The following is a 21,612-nucleotide window of genomic DNA, read 5'->3' as shown; positions in this document are numbered from 1 at the left end:
ATGTTGTTTAAATGGTTCCAGAATAAACAGATGCAGAGCTAGACGAGATTTTCATCATGAGGCACCTCAACTGCACCAGGAACACTTACCTTGGGGAAAGTAGGATAGTTATGGTAAGTGGGAAAGATCAATTTCAAACCTAGCCCCTCTACTCAGGAAAACTGTGCACATTCCAAGCACTATTAACCTCAACTCAGAATGTGATCACATTCTTTCTCCGTTTGTTCACTGTACTTTACACTTTTGCATATACCTGAGTCCTTTGTCCACAAAAGTGTACTATAATGAATTTCATAGTCAACTAATGATTAAGAGGATACGCTCGAAAACTAGACTACCTGGGTTCAAAAGTAGGATTTATCACATCCTGGCCATGAGAGCTTAGATGAATTATTTAACCTCTCTGTGCTTGTTTTCTCATTTATAAAATGGACATAATAGTACTTTGTGTTTCATGGGTTAGGTGATTAGCTAATCCAAAGTTCATAACAGATGAATGCTAGCAATGATTTTATTAGCATTCTTACTTCTATGCTTACCTACCATTTAGTCAGAATCCAAACAATTGCTTAGGAAGCGGGCACATGTAGCACATATTTCAAGATAACATGTAACTGTATAGGTCAAGAAACACTATTTAACAAAAGGTAAGGCCTGGCACAGTGGCTCATGCCTGTAATCTCAGTACTTTGGGAGGCGAAGTCAGGCGGATCACTTGAGGTCAGGAGTTCAAGACCAGCCTGGCTAACGTGGCAAAACCCTGTCTCTACTAAAAATACAAAAATTAGCCAGGTGTGGTGGCTCATGCCTATAATCCTGCTCCTGGGAGGCTGAGGCACAGGAATCACTTGAACCCAGGAGGCTTCCAGTGAAGGTTGCAGTGAGCCGAGATCACCCCATTGCACTCCGACCTACACAACAGAGCAAGACTTTGTCCAAAAAAGAATTAAGTAAATAAATATAAATAAAAGGTAAACTCTAAGACATCATATAGGTTCAATAACTAATCATATTAATTACCTATTCTTATCATATATGTATATAGTACTCGATCATAAAAAATAACTAATTCATTGCCATAGTAATAATACTGAACGAGTCATTACCACCTGCAAATTTTTGAGAACTCAACATCTTTACATAGTACATATAGTTCATTTAACTACAACTCTGTAGTTTCCAAACGTAGATGTTTAAATAGTTCCAGTGCATACCAGAGATAAAGTAAGAAGTATGATTACTGACGATATTTAAGATTAGCAATGTTTTGCCTAATGCCCAAATACATCATTAGTCAAAGAGGTTCACAGTTTTGTATACACTAGCTAATACGAAATTAAAGATTTCCTTAACTAGTTTTGGATTTTAACTAGATATTTTGGTCAACAGCACAAGAGGAAAAATTTTCTTACATGTCACAAATTTCTAACAATCACAAAAATTTGAAAAATAACTTAAATGGGAAGAGGTCATGAAGACCAACAGAATTTATAACTTATATATGCTACTGATAAACTATATTTCCTAGTGGGAAGAATATTCACTTTATGACTTCCCTAAAGAGAAGCAGCCTAAAATTACCAGAAAAAAAATCAATAAATTTGGCAATCGACACCCGGGATCACATGATAAAAGAATATTAACCAATCAGCTTCCTAAAATGGAGATCCAAATTCAGGCTACTGTGAGTTTTTTGTTTAATCTACTTAGTCACGTTTCTCCAAAATCATGCCAAACTTCTAAATTTAAGCTTGCTTGCAACTGGTAACAGTCCACCTGCAGAGTCAAGAAATTTTTCAATTTATGTTTCCAAAACCTGCTTTAGTTTGTTGTTTGCTTTAAGAACGTTAATCTCTAATCTTTGAGCTTGTCAGGTCTTTTGACGGGCACATGACCATCAAGATTTAGTTTGTAGAGCACTATGAGACATCCGGAGAACAGAACTACATAAATTTTATTGGATTATAATTCTCACCTCTCAAAATCTAGGAGAGGAATCTGTCTCTTCAAGTGCAGAATTTAAGTGCTTCTACTTTTCTTCTTTTTTAAAAAAAAGTTATCTGTACAAAGTATTTTCAGGTTCCCCAAATCCTAGAGATTTCAAAACCACAACAGCCACAATTAAGAAATGCAGTTAACATTTTCCAAAAGTACTCTTAAGTGCACATGGAAAAAATAATTCCAAGATTCAAAATGTGAAAAATCAAAACTTGACTGAACAAATAAAGACGCTCTCTTCATGCAAGGAGGATTTAAAAACAACAAAGGGGAAATATTCCAGGTAAATACAATATAAATGTCAGCCTATGGGACTGAGTTTTATTTCTCATTTCCTTACTGCTCAGCTATTAATTTCTAAAGTAAATTCAAAGTAGATTTTCTAAGCTAGAAGAGCAGTAGAAATAAATGTGCTGCTATCAGGCAAAAAAACACAGAAAATATTTACTTGAGTTTGTGCTAGGAGAATTACTATTTAAATAACATTATTTTGAGGCCAAGAACTGGGAAGAAACACTCAGGTTTAAACAGGGTGGAGTGAGATAGAAGATGTTGTCCAAAGAAAGTAGTGTTTTAATGGAACAATAAAAATTTGGTATATCTTAGACAGGAATTAATAATGAAAACTCCACACAGATCATTTTCAAAAGGAATTCCCTTATCTGTAAATATTTTCAGCGTTTTTTTCTTTCCCAGAAGAATGATATCATACCTGGGATTTGATTCAAATGTCAGAGGTGGGGATGGGGTGGGTAACAGGTGAAAAAGACGGCCACGTGTTGATAACTGTTGACGCTGGGTGAATGGAACATGTGGTTCAATTACATATACTATCTCTATGTTTGTATGTGCTTAAATTTTACCCTAATAAAAGGTTTAAAAAACAACCATTAGGTGAATTGTACTTCAAGAATTCCCTTAGCTCATCTTTCCACTCAAATATTACTAGCAGGTTGTCTTGATCATCAAACTTCTTCTTCAATATGAAGAGTTTTTCTCCCCTAGATGTTTTCCCTGTCCTATCACAGAACAAAGGGGTTCAACTGGAGAAGGAAGTCCTACAGAGCATTATGTACTGATTAACAATGGTACTAAATCCAAATCAATAAAACTGACAGAATGCTTAAACACAAATTTTAAAAAGCAAACAGGGCAGTCAAGTAAGAAGTATGTCACCTACCTTCCACAGTGGACACTTGAACAAGTCAAACAGACCCAAGGGCTTTTGTTGGACCGGCACACTAATAAAAAGAAAAATACACAATATACCAATTGTATCATGTTATTTCCCAATTTCTCCCCATCTTCCTGTGATTAAGTTAAAAATTCCATGGCTGTGTAGGAGTGCCAAGTTGCAAATCCGTGCTTTGTGAATGCATTTGCACAAAATGGCCGCCTATTTAAGTTATACTGAAAAGTTGTATTTCACAAAATAAAAACTAGTAAATGCATGTCCACAACAGGGGCTCATTTTAATTGCTGACTCAAACAGCTTAACCACATTAAACACATACGCACTTGTCTCTTCTATTACTTATTCCCTTTGCCACAGTCTTCGACAACTTAACGACAGCCTATTTTCCCATTAAAAACATTTTCTTAAAGTCTAGTCTTTTAACCACATGTCTTTGCCATGTAGGTCAAACACCACTATAAATGACAACTCTTTCAGTTTATTTACTAAGAGGCACGACGTAAGGTTACAATTAGGAAGTCTAAGCCTAGTTTTCCCAAAGTAATTCTTAGTTGCATAATATGTAACTGCACATGATTCTTGCTGATGGTATAATCAAGACATTAATTATTTTAGTTTATGTATTATAGTGATGGGGCAAGCAAGTAGGAGTATGGAAATGAAATATCGATTAAAATTTTGCTTGCTGTCTACTCATTCATTTTTCAGTAAGTCCTATGTAAGTAACGATGATATTCAAAAGGGAGGGATATCAAAATCACCTGGAAAGCTTTTTGAAAACACCTGTGTTCTACTCAACGATATCTTTGTCGGAGTGGGGAAAGAAGTGAAAATAATATGTATATTTTGTGAAAAGTAGCTTCCCAGGTGACTTCCTGATACAACCCCTAGAGAACCGCTAGTCAGCCTCCTAGAGGCATGGGAGGGGCACTGAAGCACAACCACACAGGATCATAACAACTACCTGGAATGTTGTAGATGCTCAATAAACATCTGTGGAAGAGAACGTTTAAATCTCTTAGTTTAGGATATCAATCTCTTCCAAGATCTGGTCTCTACCCACATTTGTCGTGCCTCATCCCATATTACAACAGGCCTTTCTCACTGTTAAAAAAAAAATTACCAAAACTGAAAATAAGGTGAATGGAGAACTGTAAGCCCTTTCAACGTGTACTGAAACGCTGTTTAACAGCCCCTCCCAAAGAGAGTTAATTATAGTACCACTGACCTGTTTACTTACTAGCACCCAAATTCTATGACATTGCCCAGCAGACTCCAAAGGTTACAGTTATACTATCCTACCCTGTAAGATATTAACCAATTTTGTATCTAGCTTAGCAATGTTATTTCAGTGCTTTTTCTTCACTGTCTATACACACTCAGTTCCCAATTACTCTTGGGAGCCAGCTTTACCATCCTACTGGTTCCCTCATTAGTGAGTTAAGTAAATCTTTGACTATGTTCAGCCTGTATTTGTATGAAGAGGGGACAGGAGGTGAGAACAGGAGAACACACCGATATCCGCCTGAGAGACTCTACAGGTTGGCCAGTGCGGAACGTTAGTTGTGAACGTGAAAGCTTTGAGTGGTGACACACCCTTCTAGTTGCCAAAGGCCTTCCTTTTTCTTAGTGCATTCACATATTTACACTCACTATCAGGGTCATCCTTGAAGGCAATGAAGGCTTTTTTTTACTAACCTGGGTCCAATTTTGTTACATTACATGTAAACTGCATGACAGAAAGGTGTGGAAGAATACCTACCAAACTGTTAAAACAAATATTTTAGGCAGATACCTAGAAGACTATTGGGAGGGAGACCGCTGGCTTCTTATTTGTACTCCCCTGTGATGTCTGCCTTACAGCAATGAGAATACGATGTTTCTAGATTGAAGAGAAAGCTCAATAAAATCTATTTTACAAAATAAAAACTAGTACATGACTTACTTGAACAGCTATGCATGGTTTGAGGTATGATTTGGAGTACTAAGATATTATGAATATTAGTATTTTGTTTCTCCAGGGAGGCTTTCTTCTCTTAGTAAATATTAAGAAACACTGGGGCCAGGTGCCTGGACGCATGCCTGCAGTCCCAATACTTTGGGAGGATGAGGCAGGCAGATTGCTTGAGTCCAGGAGTTCGAGACCAGCCTGGGTAAAATGGTGAAATCCCATCTCTACAAAAAATACAAAAATTGGCTAGGTGTGGTGGCACGTGCTTATGGTCCCAGCCACTCAGGGGGCTGAGGTAGGAGGATCAATTCAACCCAGAAAGGTGAGCCCAGGAAGGTAAGCTGCAGTGAGCCATGATTGCACTACTGCACTCTAGTTTGGGTGACAGAGCAAACTGTGCCTCAAAAAAAAAAAAAAAAAAAAAAGTCAGATGGATGGATGGACAGAATGACAGATAGACAGATGGATAGACTGTAAATCTGGGAGAAAAAAATTGTTATAGTTTAACATTATCCTGAAATAATTATGTTACAATAATAAGTTTAGGCCCAAGGTTGTATTTTTGTTTTCTTTTGAGAAAGGGTCTCTCACTCTGTTGCCCAGGTTGGAAGGCAGTGGCATCACAGCTCACTGCAACCTCCGCTTCAGAGGCTCAACTGATCCTTCAACCTCCACCTCCAGAGTAGCAGGGACTACAGGCAACCGTCACCATGCCTGGCTAATTTTCTGTTTTTCGTTTTTGGTAGAGACAGGGTCTCATTATGTGGCCCAGACTGGTCTTAAACCCGTAACTCAAGCAATCCTCCATGCCTCAGCCTCCCAAAGTGCCCAGATTATAGGTATGAGCCTCTGTACCTGGCCTAGGCCCAAGTTTTTAACTACCCAGAGATATTTTTTTAATTATGGAGGATTTTGTTACTCCTTTGTACAAGGAAAAAGGAATCTAGAGTAGAATACCTGTGACTCTGCTTTGAATCTGTTTCCTACCAAGTGTTCCTTTCTTCCTCACTTTAGGATTATAAAGCTACCCACAGTACATGGGTACTGTGATCTCCTTTTCCCCACTTAAGTTACATGAACACATATCTTCATTCAGAACAGTGTATTATAAAGCTAGCCTTTTTGAGACGGAGTCTTGCTCTGTCGCCCAGGCTGGAGTGCAGTGGCGCAATCTCAGCTCACGGCAACCTCTGCCTCCTGGGTTCAAGAGATTCTCCTCCCTCAGCCTCCCAAGTAGCTGGAACTATAGGCGCATGCCACCATGACTGGGTTTTTCTTGTTTTTGTTTTTTTTTTTTGTATTTTTAGTAAAGACAGGGTGTCACCATGTTAGCTAGGATGGTCTCAATCCTCTGACCTCGTGATCCACCCACCTCGGCTTCCCAAAGTGCTGGGATTACAGGCATAAGCCACTGCACCTGGCCATAAAGCTAGTCTTATAATATCAATTATCTCACAGGGCTTTGTTCATTTTTTTAAATTTCTCAAATAAATTACAAATTTTAGAAAAAAAAAACTCTAAGGCTGAGGGGGTCAAGAGAATGGGAAGTAACAGCTAAATTGATATAGAGTTTATCTCGGGGTTATAAAAATGTTTTGGAACTAGACAGTTGCAAAACAACTGTGGATATACTAAATGCCACCGAATTTAGCTCACTTTAAGACGGTTCATTTTATGAGAATTGTGCATCAATTAGACAGACAGATACTTAAGGATGAGAGAAAGTAAAAGGAAATAAAGTACTGACTTTCAAAATCATGGGAAACAAGTAACTGTGGACTGTGCCTTTTAATATATCTCCAAAAAAAAAAAAACCCATGTTACTACCTGCCAAGTGTGGCAGTGACTGCATCTGTAGTCCCAGCTACTTGGGAGGCTAAGGCAGAAGAATCACTAGAGCCTAGAGTTTGAGGACAGCCTGGGCAACATACAGAACTCTCTGAGGGCATAATCAGTCACACCAGACAAACATGTGAAGTCTAGAAAGATACAGAGGATAGGGTATTTATGATTCTGAAGCCAATAAATGGCACTGCTTTGGGGAATATTCACTCTGTTTATACATGCTTCGTCCAAATTAAGAAGCTTTAACGTACACAAAACAAATATACAATAGAATGATAAACACTGGCTTTCAATTAAACTCTCAGTTATTGTTAAGAATAGAACAGAATTGTACAAATAAAAGAATACTACAGATAATCTGAAAACCATTTATTTTAATCATCTTTAGGAGGACTATCTTATTACAAAAGGTAGTTTCAATTTATAGATAGATGAGATTCAAAAGTTTATCTGTACGATAAACACACTTCTCATGGAAACAGTATTGAAGGTTTCCAGGGTTGTCTGTAAAGCCCCAAATGAAACATAATATAGCTGAAATACTCATATACACACATACTTATACACATGCTCACACAATAAAACCAGTCAATAAAAGCATTTTTAGGCTCTGAATATAGTATCTATTCAGCAAAACACAAAAATATTAAGCCAAAGTTTTCTTTTGTTTTTTTTTTTTTAAATCTTAAATGCTGGTACTTGAGAGAAAGGGTGATAGGGACAGACCCTTGTGAAAGCTCAAAAAGTTAAATCTGGGAATTTATAAGGGCTTTTTAATACACCCAATTACACTTCAAGGTGATGTCACGGAAAAGGAAGCCATGTAATTTATTTCTTACACTGTACACTTGGCCACAGCAGCGTGATTTAGAGTCTCTTAAGTGAAACTCATCTTTTACTCAGATTGTAAAATTTCCTCAAACCAAGATACCCTGTCCTCCAGCAAATTTCTCCAGTTTGCTTGGATTCTTCCACTCCTGACCACAGTGTCTCATCTCTCAGCCCAGGGGCTGGCACTAACTAGGCTCCTTTCACTGCCTCCTCTTCAGCTATGGCTTCAGAATCTTCCTTCGTCCCTGTTCTCACCTCAGCCACAAATTCTTCAAGTTGGCAGGAGGGCCCCCTTGTCTGGAGCTCTCCTGAGCTAGAGCCATTCACCAGAAGATAGAAGCTATCGCATATGCTGGGCCGTGGAGAGGGTGGGAAGAGCCCCAGCCTCTAAAACGTGCTTCGGACTCAAATCTTCCTCCTAAAACCACCTAAACCTTTAACTCTCCTGAAAACCAGATGAGAATCAAAGGCACACAAAGGCATCTAAGTGATCTAGAAGCCAGCAGTGGTTTAGTCTATGCTCTACTTCTGAAAGGAAGAGCAGGATGGTCCTTTATCAAGAGAGACTGGAGCAGAAAACCAGGAAGTTCTGCATCTAAAGAAGCCTAGTTACACATGATTCTTTTCAGGTAATGTTCACAAGACAAGGAGTTCTTACAAAAAAAGCACATCCACACTGAATATAAGGTTATTCACACCTAGCCACTGATCTTCAACATCATCTTAGTATACATACAATCTCATATAGAGGATATTTGATATTCGAAGCCTACCAACAAGTCTGGAATTCTAAACTTTTGGACAAAACATCATACATGACTGCTCATTACACAACCTCATCACTGTCTCTACACAGAATAGTTTAAGCAGACAGTACTGACAGGTAAGCTGTTTATAGTGCATCCATTATTCACCAGATGTTTCAGTTGGAAGAAAAGGGTCTTTATCTTCTCAAGATGTCAGAAAGGTGAGGATCAGGTGACTGGGATTCTAATTCTGGGTCTACCATTACTAGCTACAGAAGACAGAACATCACTACCATTCTGGGTCCTATTTCTTTAGTGTAAAATGAAGAGCAGGTGATGACCATGTTCCCTATATTTATAAAATCGTTAAAAGAATATGTTGGGCACAGTGGTTCACACCTGTGAACTTTGGGAGGCCCAGGTGAGAGGATTGCTTGAGCCTAGGAGTTTGAGACCAGCCTGGGCAACACAGGGAAACCCCATCTCTACTAAAAATTAAAAAAAAATATTAGGCAGGCATGGTGGTGCACACCTGTGGTCCCAGCTACTCTGGAGGCTGAGGCGGAGAATCCCTTGAGCCCAGGAAGTCAAGGCTGCAGAGAGCCAAGATCACACCACTGCACTCCTGGGTGACAGACCAAGATCCTGCCCCAAAACAAAATAATTTAAAGAACTTAAGTACTGGCAAAAGTTAGATGAAACAATCATATAATCCTCCCCCATAAATAAAATCCTTCCAATTCTACTTTCTGCCTAAGTCTCGTAAAAGGCTTAACAAAAAGATTAGCTGCTACTATAGAATAATTTTCTAAACCAGTGGTTTTGAGGTTTTTTTCCTGCCTCCCATTATCCCAGAGACGCAAACACATTCCTACCACACCACACTGCCCATCAGTAACAGCAACTCACTGCAACAAGGGTGTGGGAAGTACGGGGCATCGCTGTTCAACATCATCAGCGACAAATGTGCTGCTACAACAGTGAAACTCAGAAACCACCACTCTACACAGGTTTTAAAGTGCAACACTCTAAAACTATTAGCAACCCATAAGGAAACATCTATGTTTTTTCAGCAAGTTCATTTTCTTTTAGTTAACACTTATATAGTACATACAGTGTGCTACATACAGGCGCTATTTAATCCTCTACAATCCCCTTATTTGGCCTGTTTTACAGATGAGAAAAATGAGGCACAGAGCAGTAATATAACTTGCTAAAGTAGTAAGTGATAGAGCTGGAAATTAAACTCAGAGTGTTTCAAGGCACAGGTTGTTGCAAAGCAGTCATCCAGGAGACTAAAACTTTTGTTTTAAAAAGATAACATGCTATGTGTCTCTGAGTCTATATATGTATTACATACCTGCATATACATTTTTTAAAGTCTGGAAGTAGCTGTTATCAGTTATGTAAAAGGAATGAGATGTAGATAGAAGCCACTATACTGTTTAAAGTTTTTAAAAAAGCATTATTTCTTTTATGATAAAAATTAAAGTGTTTTAAAGATACTAATATTATAAAGTTGTCCTAAGAAAATGAACTTACTCTAAATGTTTAAGCATAAGTGGAAAGTTAAATCAAAATCCAAGATCATGACTCTTTAGATTTGTAATATTACAATAAAAATTTTCAAACTTTGCAGTAGTTATTAACACACATACACCATGAAAGTATCAATAGTGTTACTCCTCTTAAAACTGGAGGATAGCGCAGTATCATCATAAAAATTCTATGAACATTCCAGTACATACAAGTAAAAATATATTCCAGAAGGACCTAAAGTTACCTTCCAAATGAAATATTTTTAGATGCTTAAGAGCAAAACATATCATCTTCTGTAAACCACAAATCCTCTCAGCTGCATGTTCACAAGCCTATTCTATACTAAAAGTTCAGAAGTCTCTTCTAACTTAAGTCCCCTGAAATTATTAGGGGGAGGAGCTGGTGAGGTCACAAAAAGAGAGCAAGAACTGAGCCAAAATGTAATCCAGAAAAGAAGAAATCAAACTGCAAGAAGCAAGTGCCAACATGCCAAAGCAGCCCAAGTGCAGCCAAGAGAGGGTGGTAGGCTCCCAGGGAACAGGGCCACAGGAGGGTTCTCATAAAGAGCAACAGGAGGTACTCAGTGTCAGAGGTGAGCAATGCAGAGCTTGGGAAACCAAGCAGAGGTCCAAATAGTGGGGAGGAGACCAGTCATGAGCACCAAATCCAAAATGGTCAGATGTGCCAGCCTGGGACTCAAGGCCAAGACCATAGAACCGAGACTCCAGGTCCAAGACAGGAAAGACAATTATGATTTGGTTGCCTTTCTACTTTCCCATGAAAATTGTTTCCATTTTCCTCCTTCTAGAGGCTCTCTTTTGCCTCTATCCCTTTCTTATTTCTGACAACCAGTCTCTTCCGAGTCATTAGGTAAGTCAGACTTACATTTGCTGGTAAAGTCAGTGCAGCATTTCTCATAACAATCCTCTCCTTTCTGCTTAATGACCCTGTGGTAGATTAAAGATGGCCACAAATTCTTTGACATTCTTCCCATGAAAGACAGGGTCTATATCCTCATTCTCCGAATATGGGCAGGCTCTGTGACTGCCCCGACAGACTGATTATGGCAGAAGTAATTCCATGTCAACCTGCAAGTCCAGGACTTAAGAAATGTACAGCTCCCTCTTGCTATTGCTTGAAAGGCTTGCTCCTAGGAAAGCCAGCAGGCATGGAAGAAGTCTAATTGCCCAAAGACCAGCATGCTGAGAAAAGCCCAAACCATGTGCAGGAAGACTGGGGAGATGATGACACTGCTGGGGGACAGAGACTCCACGGAACAGAGGTACTGGACAGGTAAGTTAAGAAGACTCTAGAACATCCTCTTCCAAAGTGTCTTCTTAACGTACATGTCTGGTAACTCTGTGAGCCCACATTCTCCACCTAATGCAATCCGAGCCAAGTTCTTCCTTAATTCTTGACCCACAAAATTATAAGCAAAATAAAACAGTTGTTTTAGGCTTCTAGGATGTATGGCTATTTGTTATGCGGCAACAGATATCCAGAACACCACTTAGAGAGGGAGCGTATCAGTGATGCAGCAACCTCCATACCCACCAAACAACTCACTGACCTGACTCAATGACTGACCTGTTGTTTAGGACAAGCGAGGATGAAAAAGAAATTTCAAGAGGTTTTACCCAGGAGGATTCAAAGCTATCCAACGACTATACTATTCCCTCTGCAACAGAAGTAGTGACAATAAAGACTTGATATTTATCTTCAACTAAGCTGCCATTGTCCTTTGGACTGGATCTTTCTGTATCACATCAATATTTTAATAACTCGGAGAGAGACCCATGATGGCTGATTACTAGCAGCTCAGGATTGTAGCTCCCAGTGAAAGCGCAGAGAATGAGAGGACGCCACACTTTCAGACTAATTTTTGTTGCTCACGGACCAGGAGATTCCCAGCAGAGGAGCCCCACAGGTCGCCAGTGCAACTCTTGTGGCCAGTATGGCGGATTTGCTGGCGCCCTGGCGTGGCGGTTCTTGGTGCAGAGTAAATGGGACTGGGTCCCCTTTTGGTCAACGTTTGGAGCTCTGGGAAGGCAGAGTCACCTATTCAGCTGATTGAAAGAGGGACTCAAGAGGGAAGCCAGACAGGAGATTCCCGGGCAGAAAAGCACCATGAATCTTAACGCCACTGTCTCAGCCGTCGCAGTGGGCTGCTCAGATTCTGGCGCTGGGAATCAACAAGTTGGACATCCACTCAGAGACCTAATTTGAAAGTCGGTAATTACAAAGAAGACAGGTGGATAAATTTACAATGATGGGAAGAAACCAGCGTAAAAAGGCTGAGAATACGCAAAATCAGAATGCCTCTCCCTCTACAGGGGATCACAGTTCCTCATGAACAAGGGAACAAGGCCTGATGCAGGAGGAGTGTGTTCCATGGAGAAGGAGTTCTGAAGCCACAGAATTAGGCTTCAGAAGATGGATAATAATAAACTTCTGTGAGTTAAAAGAACATGTTCTAGTAAAGAAACTAAGAACTTTGAAAAAAGGTTTGACGAAATCCTAATGAGAATAGACAATTTAGAGAGAAATATAAGTGAATTAAACGAACTGAAGAATACAATGCGAGAACTCCACGAAGTATGCACAGGTTTGAATAGTCGAATTGATCAAGCAGAAGAAAGGATATCAGAGGTCGAAGACCAGCTTAATGAAATAAAACGAGAAGACAAGATCAGAGAAAAAAGGATAAAAAGGAATGAGCAAAGTCTTCAAGAAATATGGGACTATGTGAAAAGACCTAATCTACGTTTGATAAGTGTACCTGAATGTCATGAAGAGAAGGAATCCAAGCTGGAAAATATTCTTCAGGTTATTATTCAGGAAAACTATCCTAACCTAGTAACGCAGGACAATACTCAACTCCAGGTAATACAGAGAACACCACAAAGATATTCCTCAAGTAGAGCAACCCCAAGACACATAATCGTTAGATTCACCAGGGTTGAAATAAAGGAGAAAATTCTAAAGGCAGCTAGAGAGAAAGATCAGGTTACCCATAAAGGGAAGCCTATCAGACTCACAGCAGATCTCTCAGCAGAAACCCTATAAACTAGAAGAGAGTGGGGGTCAATATTCAATATCCTCAAAGAATTTTCAACCCAGAATCACATATCCAGCCAAACTAAGCTTCATAAATGAAGGAAAAATAAATTTTTTCGCAAATAAGCAAGCACTCAGAGATTTCATCACCACCAGGCCTGCTTTACAAGAGCTTCTGAAAGAAGCACTATACACAGAAAGGAACAACCAGTATCAGTCATCCCAAAAATTTACCAAAAGGTAAAGAGTATCTCCGTAACGAACAATCTATATCAACTAATGGGCAAAATAGCCAGCAAGCATTAAACGACAATATTAAACTCACAAATATCAATATTAGTCCTAAATTTAAATGGATTAAACGCCCCAATCAAAGACACTGGCAGGCAAATTGAATAAAAAGTCAAAACCCATCGGTACGCCGTATCCAGATCCATCTCATAAGCAAGGACAAAGACCCAAAACAAAGGATTGGAGGAAGACTCACCAATCAAATGGAGAGAAACAAACAAACAAAAAAAAAAAAAAACCAGGAGTTGTAACTTTTGTCTCTGACAAAATAGACTTTAATAGTAACAAAGACTAAAAGAAACAAAGGACATTCCTTAATGGTAAAAGAATCAACGTAACAACAGGAGTCAATGATCATAAACATATATGCACCTAATATAGGAACACCCAGATACTTAAGACAAGTTCTTAATGACTTATAAAGAGACTTGGACTCCCACACAATAACAGCAGGAGACTTTGACACCAAATTGTTAATAATCAACAGATTAACGAGATAGAAAATTAACGGGGACATCTATGATTTGAACTCAGACCTGGAACAAGTAAGCTCAGTGAATATTTATAGAGTTCTTCACCCCAGGTCCACAGAACATACATTTTTCTCAGTATCACATTATACCTATTTTGAAAGTGACCACATAATTGGAAGTAAATCACTCTTCAGCATTTGCATACATTTCAGACTTAAATGAAATATTGGTTGGGTGCTATTTTCTTCCCTTATTCCTTCCTGTCTCTGCTGTTAAGCACAATTATCGGCATACAGGAGCTTTTTGATACCTATTTTTGGATTGCAGTCTGGGCAACAGAGCAAGACTCCTGTTCTCTCTCCCCTTTTTCTATCTCTCTTAAATATATATATATATTTAAGTAACTCAAATCTAGGTGTGCCACCACTACCTCAAGACAACCTATTTCTTGAGCACAAACATCATTCCGAATGTTGCCCTATATTGTGAAGACCATAACTCAAGTAAGTTTAGAACCTCCAAAATTTCAAAAGAACTATTTCCACAGAAATCCCAAATTCTGGGTAAAGATCCTTAAGAAAGTGCCATACCTGGGCGCGGTGGCTCACACCTGTAATCCTAGCACTTTGGGAGGCCAAGGTGGGTGGATCACCTGAGGTCAACAGTTCAAGACCAGCCTGGCCATCATGGTGAAACCCCATCTTTAAAAGAAAAAAAAAAGAAAATGCCATAAACAGTGGCAGAAATTCCTTTCCTCTTCATTAAAAGGTACAAAGCCTTATCCTTTGTTCCTTTTGCTTTCTTGGATGATGTTATTTAATAAGCAGTCTAAGAAACCCCAGGTTTTATTGAAGATTGAATTTGAAAAACTACTTCTAAATAATAAGAGGTGAGAACATTACTCGTTCTGTTTCTATTTCTCTTTACCACAAGAGCGCTGACATATTCCTCAGCCAGCATGAGTAGATCCCCACCATGCCCAGCAATGCCTGATCCCAGGCCTCTGTAGCTGGACCTACTCACAATTTTTTCACAACACCTAGCAAAGTATTCCACAACTGACCTAAAAAGGAAGGGACACAGTGATCACAAGTCTGCTCCACATTGTTTTGGTTGAACTAGGTAAATGCCTTTATCACTTGCCCTTCAACTCTTCCAGAAGAATTCCTTCCCTTTCTTACACAAAAATGTACCAAGCAGAATAAGTTGCCTTCATAGGAATTTGTTCCTCCACAGACTCAAAATAAACATGATGCAGGTCACGTGACATAATGAACCAAGCATAGGCTTCAGAACCAACTTTCTTAAAGTTGTAGCTCTACCATTTTATTCTATGACCTTAAGCTAAGTTAGTTCCAGAGCCTGCTTCCTCTCTGCAAAATGGATCAAATCCCACCTTCTACCTCACATGGTCTAGCCAATGGAAAGCACTCAGTGAATGTCAGTTCCCTTCCCTCAAACTCCTCCTATACCAGACCTAAAATTAAACAATATTCAAAACATCAAATAAATACTCAATTTCAATAAGCTCATTTCAAAATTGATGTAACTGTTATAACCACCTTAAATGTGAGAATCATTAATTTTATGTACCCAGTGTAAAAGAAATATTTCAGAAAAAACGTATTTTAGAAGCACAGTTTAAGAGATAAAGTTTAGACAACAACAGAATGCTACTCAGGTAAAACATTTAAGTAGAGAAGCAACTCAAGTGTCAAAACTCTTATTAGAATACATCAAACTCAGAGGTAAGAACAGACATTAAATCCTGGTACAAAATATACTCTGGGTATCTACTCCATTTAGTGCACTGCTGGTATATTATCAGTATAGCAATCAATAAAATGTCAAAATTCAGACTAACAAAGATGCTAAGTTCATTCATGTGAACTGTTCTATATTCCAATATCCAATAAAATGAGGCTACAAGCCAAGTCATTTGGAAATATATTTTAATTTCTAACTTTTGTTTTAGCAAAGAAGTTGGTAAGAATTTCAAATTACACCACATTTAAGATATGGTTATCAGCTTATTTTTTTGGACAAGTAGGTTTTAACCTCTACCCTAAATAATTCAATTCCTCTTCACCCTATTACCTAGTTCCCTTTAAGGAGCAGAGGCTAATTTTGAGACAGTGCTCTAGCCTACCTTCTGAACCTTTCCCATGTCAGGCCATGCACAGAAAGTAACATCTGTACGGCACATGCACTGAAGAGGTTTCTCACGGCCAGAAATGATCTGCCCTAGAGGTGCCTCAGCCACCTCTAGGCTGAGGGGATCATTTATTTCAACACATATGTAATCTATTTGTGGCCCCTCTGTTGGGAAGCTATGTTAGCCAACCTTTTATGCGGTTATCTAGTAACGCAAGAGGATGTCTCCCTTCAAATCCGATGTTCACTAGCTGGAACAAAAGACAAAGGGCTGGGCGAGGCCGCTCATGCCTGTAACCCCAGCACTTTGGGAGGCCAAGGCAGGAGGATCACTTGAGACCAGGAGTTCTGGACGGGCCTGGGCAACATAGTGAGACTGTGTCTCTACGATGGGAAGATAACCTAAGTGTGGAAGGTCAGGCCTCTGTAAGCTGAGACTGCACCACTGACTCCAGCCTGGGCAGCAAAGCAAGATCCTGTCTCAAACAAACAACTGGAAGCGTCATCTGGGAATCCAAGATGCCATTCCTCTGAGGATCTACAGTTCATAACCATCAATCCTCTGAGACCTATCAGAGAAAACAGATGCTGAAATCCTTATTTCTATCCCATGTATAATTGTCTTGTCCTCCTGCCAGTCTATAACCCCAGGAGTGGCCAGTCAACAGTTCAACATGAAGGAACCTACTGTGAATTAAATTAAATGTAAGGGAGAAGTACCCGAAACAGCTGGTCTGAGCCAAGGCGGTAGAAGAGCACTGATGAGTGTGTATAGGAACAGTCAACTGCTTAAAATGAACCCTGACCCAGGGCATATGATCAGCTACTACTTGACTAAAAATGTCCCAAGGCCACTTCTAGCTCTCTAATATCAAGATTTCCCAATAGAAAAATAATTATGATAAAGTACTTCACTTAAATAACCTTAGATACATTTGTACGACCACAGTGGAAGGGAAGTTTGGAGTAGGCAGACAAAGAGCTTGAAGTATTATCTTACACATTACTGCTCCCACAATTAAAAAGTTAAATTTGTGCTCTTCCCTGAAGATACCCGATAATACAAACATATCTTTGTACAAGGCTATTAACTGCTGCATTATTTGTAACTACAAATATTGGAAACAACCTGAATGCCCACACATAGGAGACTGGTTGAATTCACTGTGGCACATCCACAAATGGAATACTAAAAGCTGTTTTTTTTAAAAAAAAAAAGAATAATGAAAATTCCTACAAACAGGGAGTGACACCCAGCATATACTGCCAAATGAAAAAAAACCAAGTCCAAAAGAGTATATATGGTTTATATGGTTTGCTATCTTTTGTGCGGGGGGGGGGGGGGGGGGGGGGCGGGGGGGAGGAGAAAATAAGAAAATACCCATCTGCTTTTCTTTACAAAAAGAAACACAGAAATTAATGAAATTGGTTGTCTACGGGGGTGGGTAGGAATGAGTGGCAGGTATTATGTAGTCACACTGCTTAGTACAGCTTTTTGGATAGTTTTAACTTTGGGAACCATGACAATCTTTTATATACTCAAAAAGCAAATTAAAATTAATAAGGATGAAATTTTAAAAATCTAAAATGGAAACTAAACACAAATGAACAAACTTTATGTCAAATAAGTGTATTAAAAGGGAGATAAAAACTAACCCAAATAAACTTTGAACATGGTACTTTATATGTTGTTAGTATACAGGCAAAAAGAACTCTTAACAAATCTGACCTCTAGTTAAAAGGGGGTTTCTTTACAATGGTATGGATTAGCAATTCTGGAACTATCTTCTCTGATTACAGAACTGAGCAAATGAGTACATACTCATTGTAGATAATGGGCACCAGATTTTCACTGTTAAAGAAAGGTGTTACAAATATGGAAGGGGGCAAGACTAGGCCCATGTTGTTGTATGAAATTGTAGTTATCAATATAAAATCATGGTTATAAACACACAAATACACACAGACATAAAACAGATGTAGATTTGTTTATTTATACTGATTCGCTCTTCTGTGCTGAGAGATCTTAGTGAATAAATATTATTCCCAGCCAAAAAGAATGAGGGCTACTTGGAGAAATGTCTAATTCCAAGGCTGGAACAGGCTAAGTACAAGATGAGCCTGGAACATCTTGTGCCAGAAAGGAAGGAAGGGCTCAAATATAAGCTAATTTGAGCCTCAAAATAAATAATGCTAAGAGTGCCACAGAATTAAAAAAAAAAAAAAAGCCTATGAGTCCTTATTAAGATAAGTAAGCAAATTAATAGTGAGGGAGAAAGTTCTCACTTATAGTAGAATACCAACTAACACGTAGAAAAATTATGAGTCAGAAAATCACCAGCTTACAATCATCCTACTAATAACTGATTCAGGCAAGAACCATCAATGAATGTGAAACTATTGGGTAAAACTTTGGTAAGAAACAGGTATATACATAATCTAAAAATATTTCCCACCAATTACTTCTTAACAACAAAGGAGAAAATGGTAACTTTATAGCTGATTAACTTACCAAATATTGCCTTAATAAAGTAATCAAAGTCAGTATTACCAAAAACAAGACAAACCAAGACTTGATATGTATAATGCCTGAGAAGACACAACATTACTTCTGTGGTATTCCTACAAAAAATGCATTGCCTGAATCTAATCATGAAGAAACCTCAGAAAACCCAAATTGAAGAACATTTTATAAAATAACTAAAATGAACTCTTCAAAAATACTAAGACATTATGACGTTGGCTGTGGGTTTAGAATAGGGGGAAAAAAAGCCAAGACATGAAAAAGAAAGAAAAGCTGAGGAACTATTGGAGATTAAAGAAAACTAAAGAGTTATGACAACTAAACACACATGATCCTGGATTAGATCCGGGGTGGTTGGGCAGGAAAACAGAAAGGAGTAATAGCTATGAAGGACACTGTTGGGACAGCTGAGGAAATCTGAACAGGGAATGTGCGTTAGGTAAGAGCATTCTATCCCTATCGAATGTCCTGATTTGACCAATATTCTGTGCTTATTGAAAAGAAAGACCTGTTCTTGGGGAAAAAACAAAACTATTTATGGATAAATGAGTGTTGTATCTGTAACTTAATCAGGGGAAATATATAAACAGAGGGTACATATATAAATGATAAAATAAATGAGGCAAAACGTGAGTGACTGGCAAATCTAAGTATTCAGAAGTTCTTTGTACTATTCTTAGCAGTGTTTCTCCAAGTGTAAGATTATACCAAAATCAAATGTCGTTTTAAATTTTGAGTGTTAAAATTTGAGAGTAAGTAAATCTGTGTTCTTTACTTCCATTTAAAAACATACTTTTTAAAAACTAAAACACAAGGGAAAAGGTTAAATTACCACAAAGAATCCTATAAACCTGGCACTAACTTCCCTTCATTAATGAACGATGAACGAGTCCACTGAAAGTATTATAACGCACTGACTGCAGTAGTCTCAGTGACCTTACAACTGTGCTTCTTTCACAGGCATACACCTATCCAAAGCCTGGCATGTGATCTGGCTTTCCAAGGAAGGTCGAACCCCTTGGGCTTGCCTATTTTCTCTGCTGACTCTGATTATAGAAACAACGTTTTGTTCTGTTCATCAGAGAAGGTAAATCTGAGTATGAATTTTTATTCAAATAGATTAACATAAAATTTCACCTCAGTGATTTAACTCTGAGAAACTAATAAGATGCATTTCTGATAGGGCAAAATGCCCTAAAAACTGGATTACAAATGACATACATTTAAAAATGGACACCAAACTAAACATGGAAGACAAATTCTCACTTAGCTCCTCTCCCACCTAAGACCCACTTAAATGAAATAAAGGAAAAAAACAGATACAAACCCACAAAGATAAAGAGAACATGTGGGGTAACCAAAGCAGATGAAAGATTTCAACAGGTTTTTGGAAGTGAGAAAGAAGTCAGGGGAGCAGTAACAATCTCAGCGGTGCAGAGGAAGCTATGGCCTAAGTGTCAGCCAGGAAGAACGCAGATGGGAGTAGCTCTGGGTACAGGGACACAGCAGACACCAGGTAAGGACAGGACTGAACATAAGGAGGCTCAGCTGCTCTAAGAGCAACTGAGTCGTGGAAATTCTTCAACCTAATCTCAGAACATCAGTGGCCAGATGCACACCCCGAAGAGGGAAGACCGAAAAACTCAATGGTACCAGAAAAAATTCTCAGCACAGATATGAGTGTCTTCCTCCAGTAAAGAAGGTGGCTTGCTCCCCATCTCATAGTGAAGCATACTGTGGACAAGCCCCACACAATTACAACGCTTTTTACATGAAAAAGTTCACTCTTATATGAAAAGATGTTTATAGAAAATCTCCAGTCTGAAAGAATCATTTTAAAAAGAAAAAGAGGAACCTAGGAGAAATAGAAACAATACAGGCAGCACAGAAAAACTTCAATACCAACATACCCTGAACTGCTAGAGTGGTAAGAGAAGATACTGCAAAACAATAGCAACAGGATGTGTGAAAAAGGAATGGCCAGGAAATGAGAAAGAGCTCTTAAAATTTTGAAATAGGATGATCAAGAGTCAACAGAAGGGACAGAAGAAAAAATACCAAGGAAATATACCAGAAACTAGAACCAAAAGGTAAAGAAATAAGAAAATCAGAGACGCCACCCAGGACACTGAACATCCAACCAATAAGAGTTTCAGGAAAAAAAAAAAAAAAAAAGGAACAAATTGGGGATATAAGTATGGGGGAGGAGCATGCCATCAAATTTATAATACAAAAAAATTTCTTTTAACTCAAGGATGTGAATTTCTAGACCAAAAAAACCCTTGAGTATTCATTAAAAATAAAAGAAAATATAAGAAAAACTACCCATGCCCAGACATACTTTGGAATTTCAGGTAACGAGGATAAAAAGAATACCTTAAAGGCTTCTCGGAAAACGAATAAAAGGACATAAATGAAGGAGGAAATCAGGAGGGCATCAGTTTCTCAACTGCAACACAGGAACCTAGAAACAAACCCATGATGGCTTTACAACTCTAAGAGAAAAGTATTTTCTTACTAATATTCTCTATTCAGCCAAGCAATCAAGTATAAAGGCAAAATTAAAATGTCAGACTTGCAAGGAGTAAAAAATTTACTCCTTAATGTGCCACGGAATTAGAGAAAAAAATTTTACCTCCTGTGAGAAGGGAGCTTGATTTCCAGCAAGACAATGAAATAAACCAAGAAAAAGACGACATGGGATCCAAGAAATGAGAGATCTAATATTATACGGGAACAACAGGCCGGGTTCAATGGCTCATGCCTGTAATCCCAGCACTTTGGGAGGCCAGGGCAGGCAGATCACGAGGTCAATGTGAAACCCAATCTCTACTAAAAATTCAAAAATTAGCTGGGCATGGTGGCGTGTGCCTGTAATCCCAGCTACTCAGGAGGCTGAGGCAGGAGAATCACTTGAACCAGGGAGTCGGAGGTTGCAGTGAGCCAAGATCGCACCACTTCACTCCAGCCTGGCAACAGAGCAAAACTCTGTCTCAAAAAACACACAG

The 21,612-nt window shown here is 38.7% G+C and overlaps 1 protein-coding gene across 6 annotated transcripts in view; it reads right to left on the bottom strand.

Moving 5' to 3' along the window:
* USP3 (ubiquitin specific peptidase 3) overlaps positions 1–21,612 on the bottom strand; it is an 83,365-nt gene that overhangs the window by 50,305 nt on the left and 11,448 nt on the right. For 4 of the 6 annotated variants that reach the window (XM_054240450.2, XM_054240451.2, XM_035258802.3 and 1 more), the window contains exon 2: positions 3,179–3,239. The exons of 1 other annotated variant lie outside the window; for it this stretch is intronic. In XM_054240450.2, the coding sequence (XP_054096425.1) occupies positions 3,179–3,239 (61 nt within the window). Of the gene's footprint in view, positions 1–1,975; positions 2,094–3,178; positions 3,240–21,612 lie in introns of those variants that run through there. One more of the 6 variants, XM_078333336.1, reaches the window with a different exon arrangement.

This window comes from Callithrix jacchus, chromosome 8 (genome assembly GCF_049354715.1).
Source record: "Callithrix jacchus isolate 240 chromosome 8, calJac240_pri, whole genome shotgun sequence".
Classification (NCBI taxonomy): Eukaryota; Metazoa; Chordata; class Mammalia; order Primates; family Cebidae; genus Callithrix; species Callithrix jacchus.
Note: the sequence above shows the minus strand (reverse complement) of the source record. Positions and strands in the feature narration are given on the sequence as shown.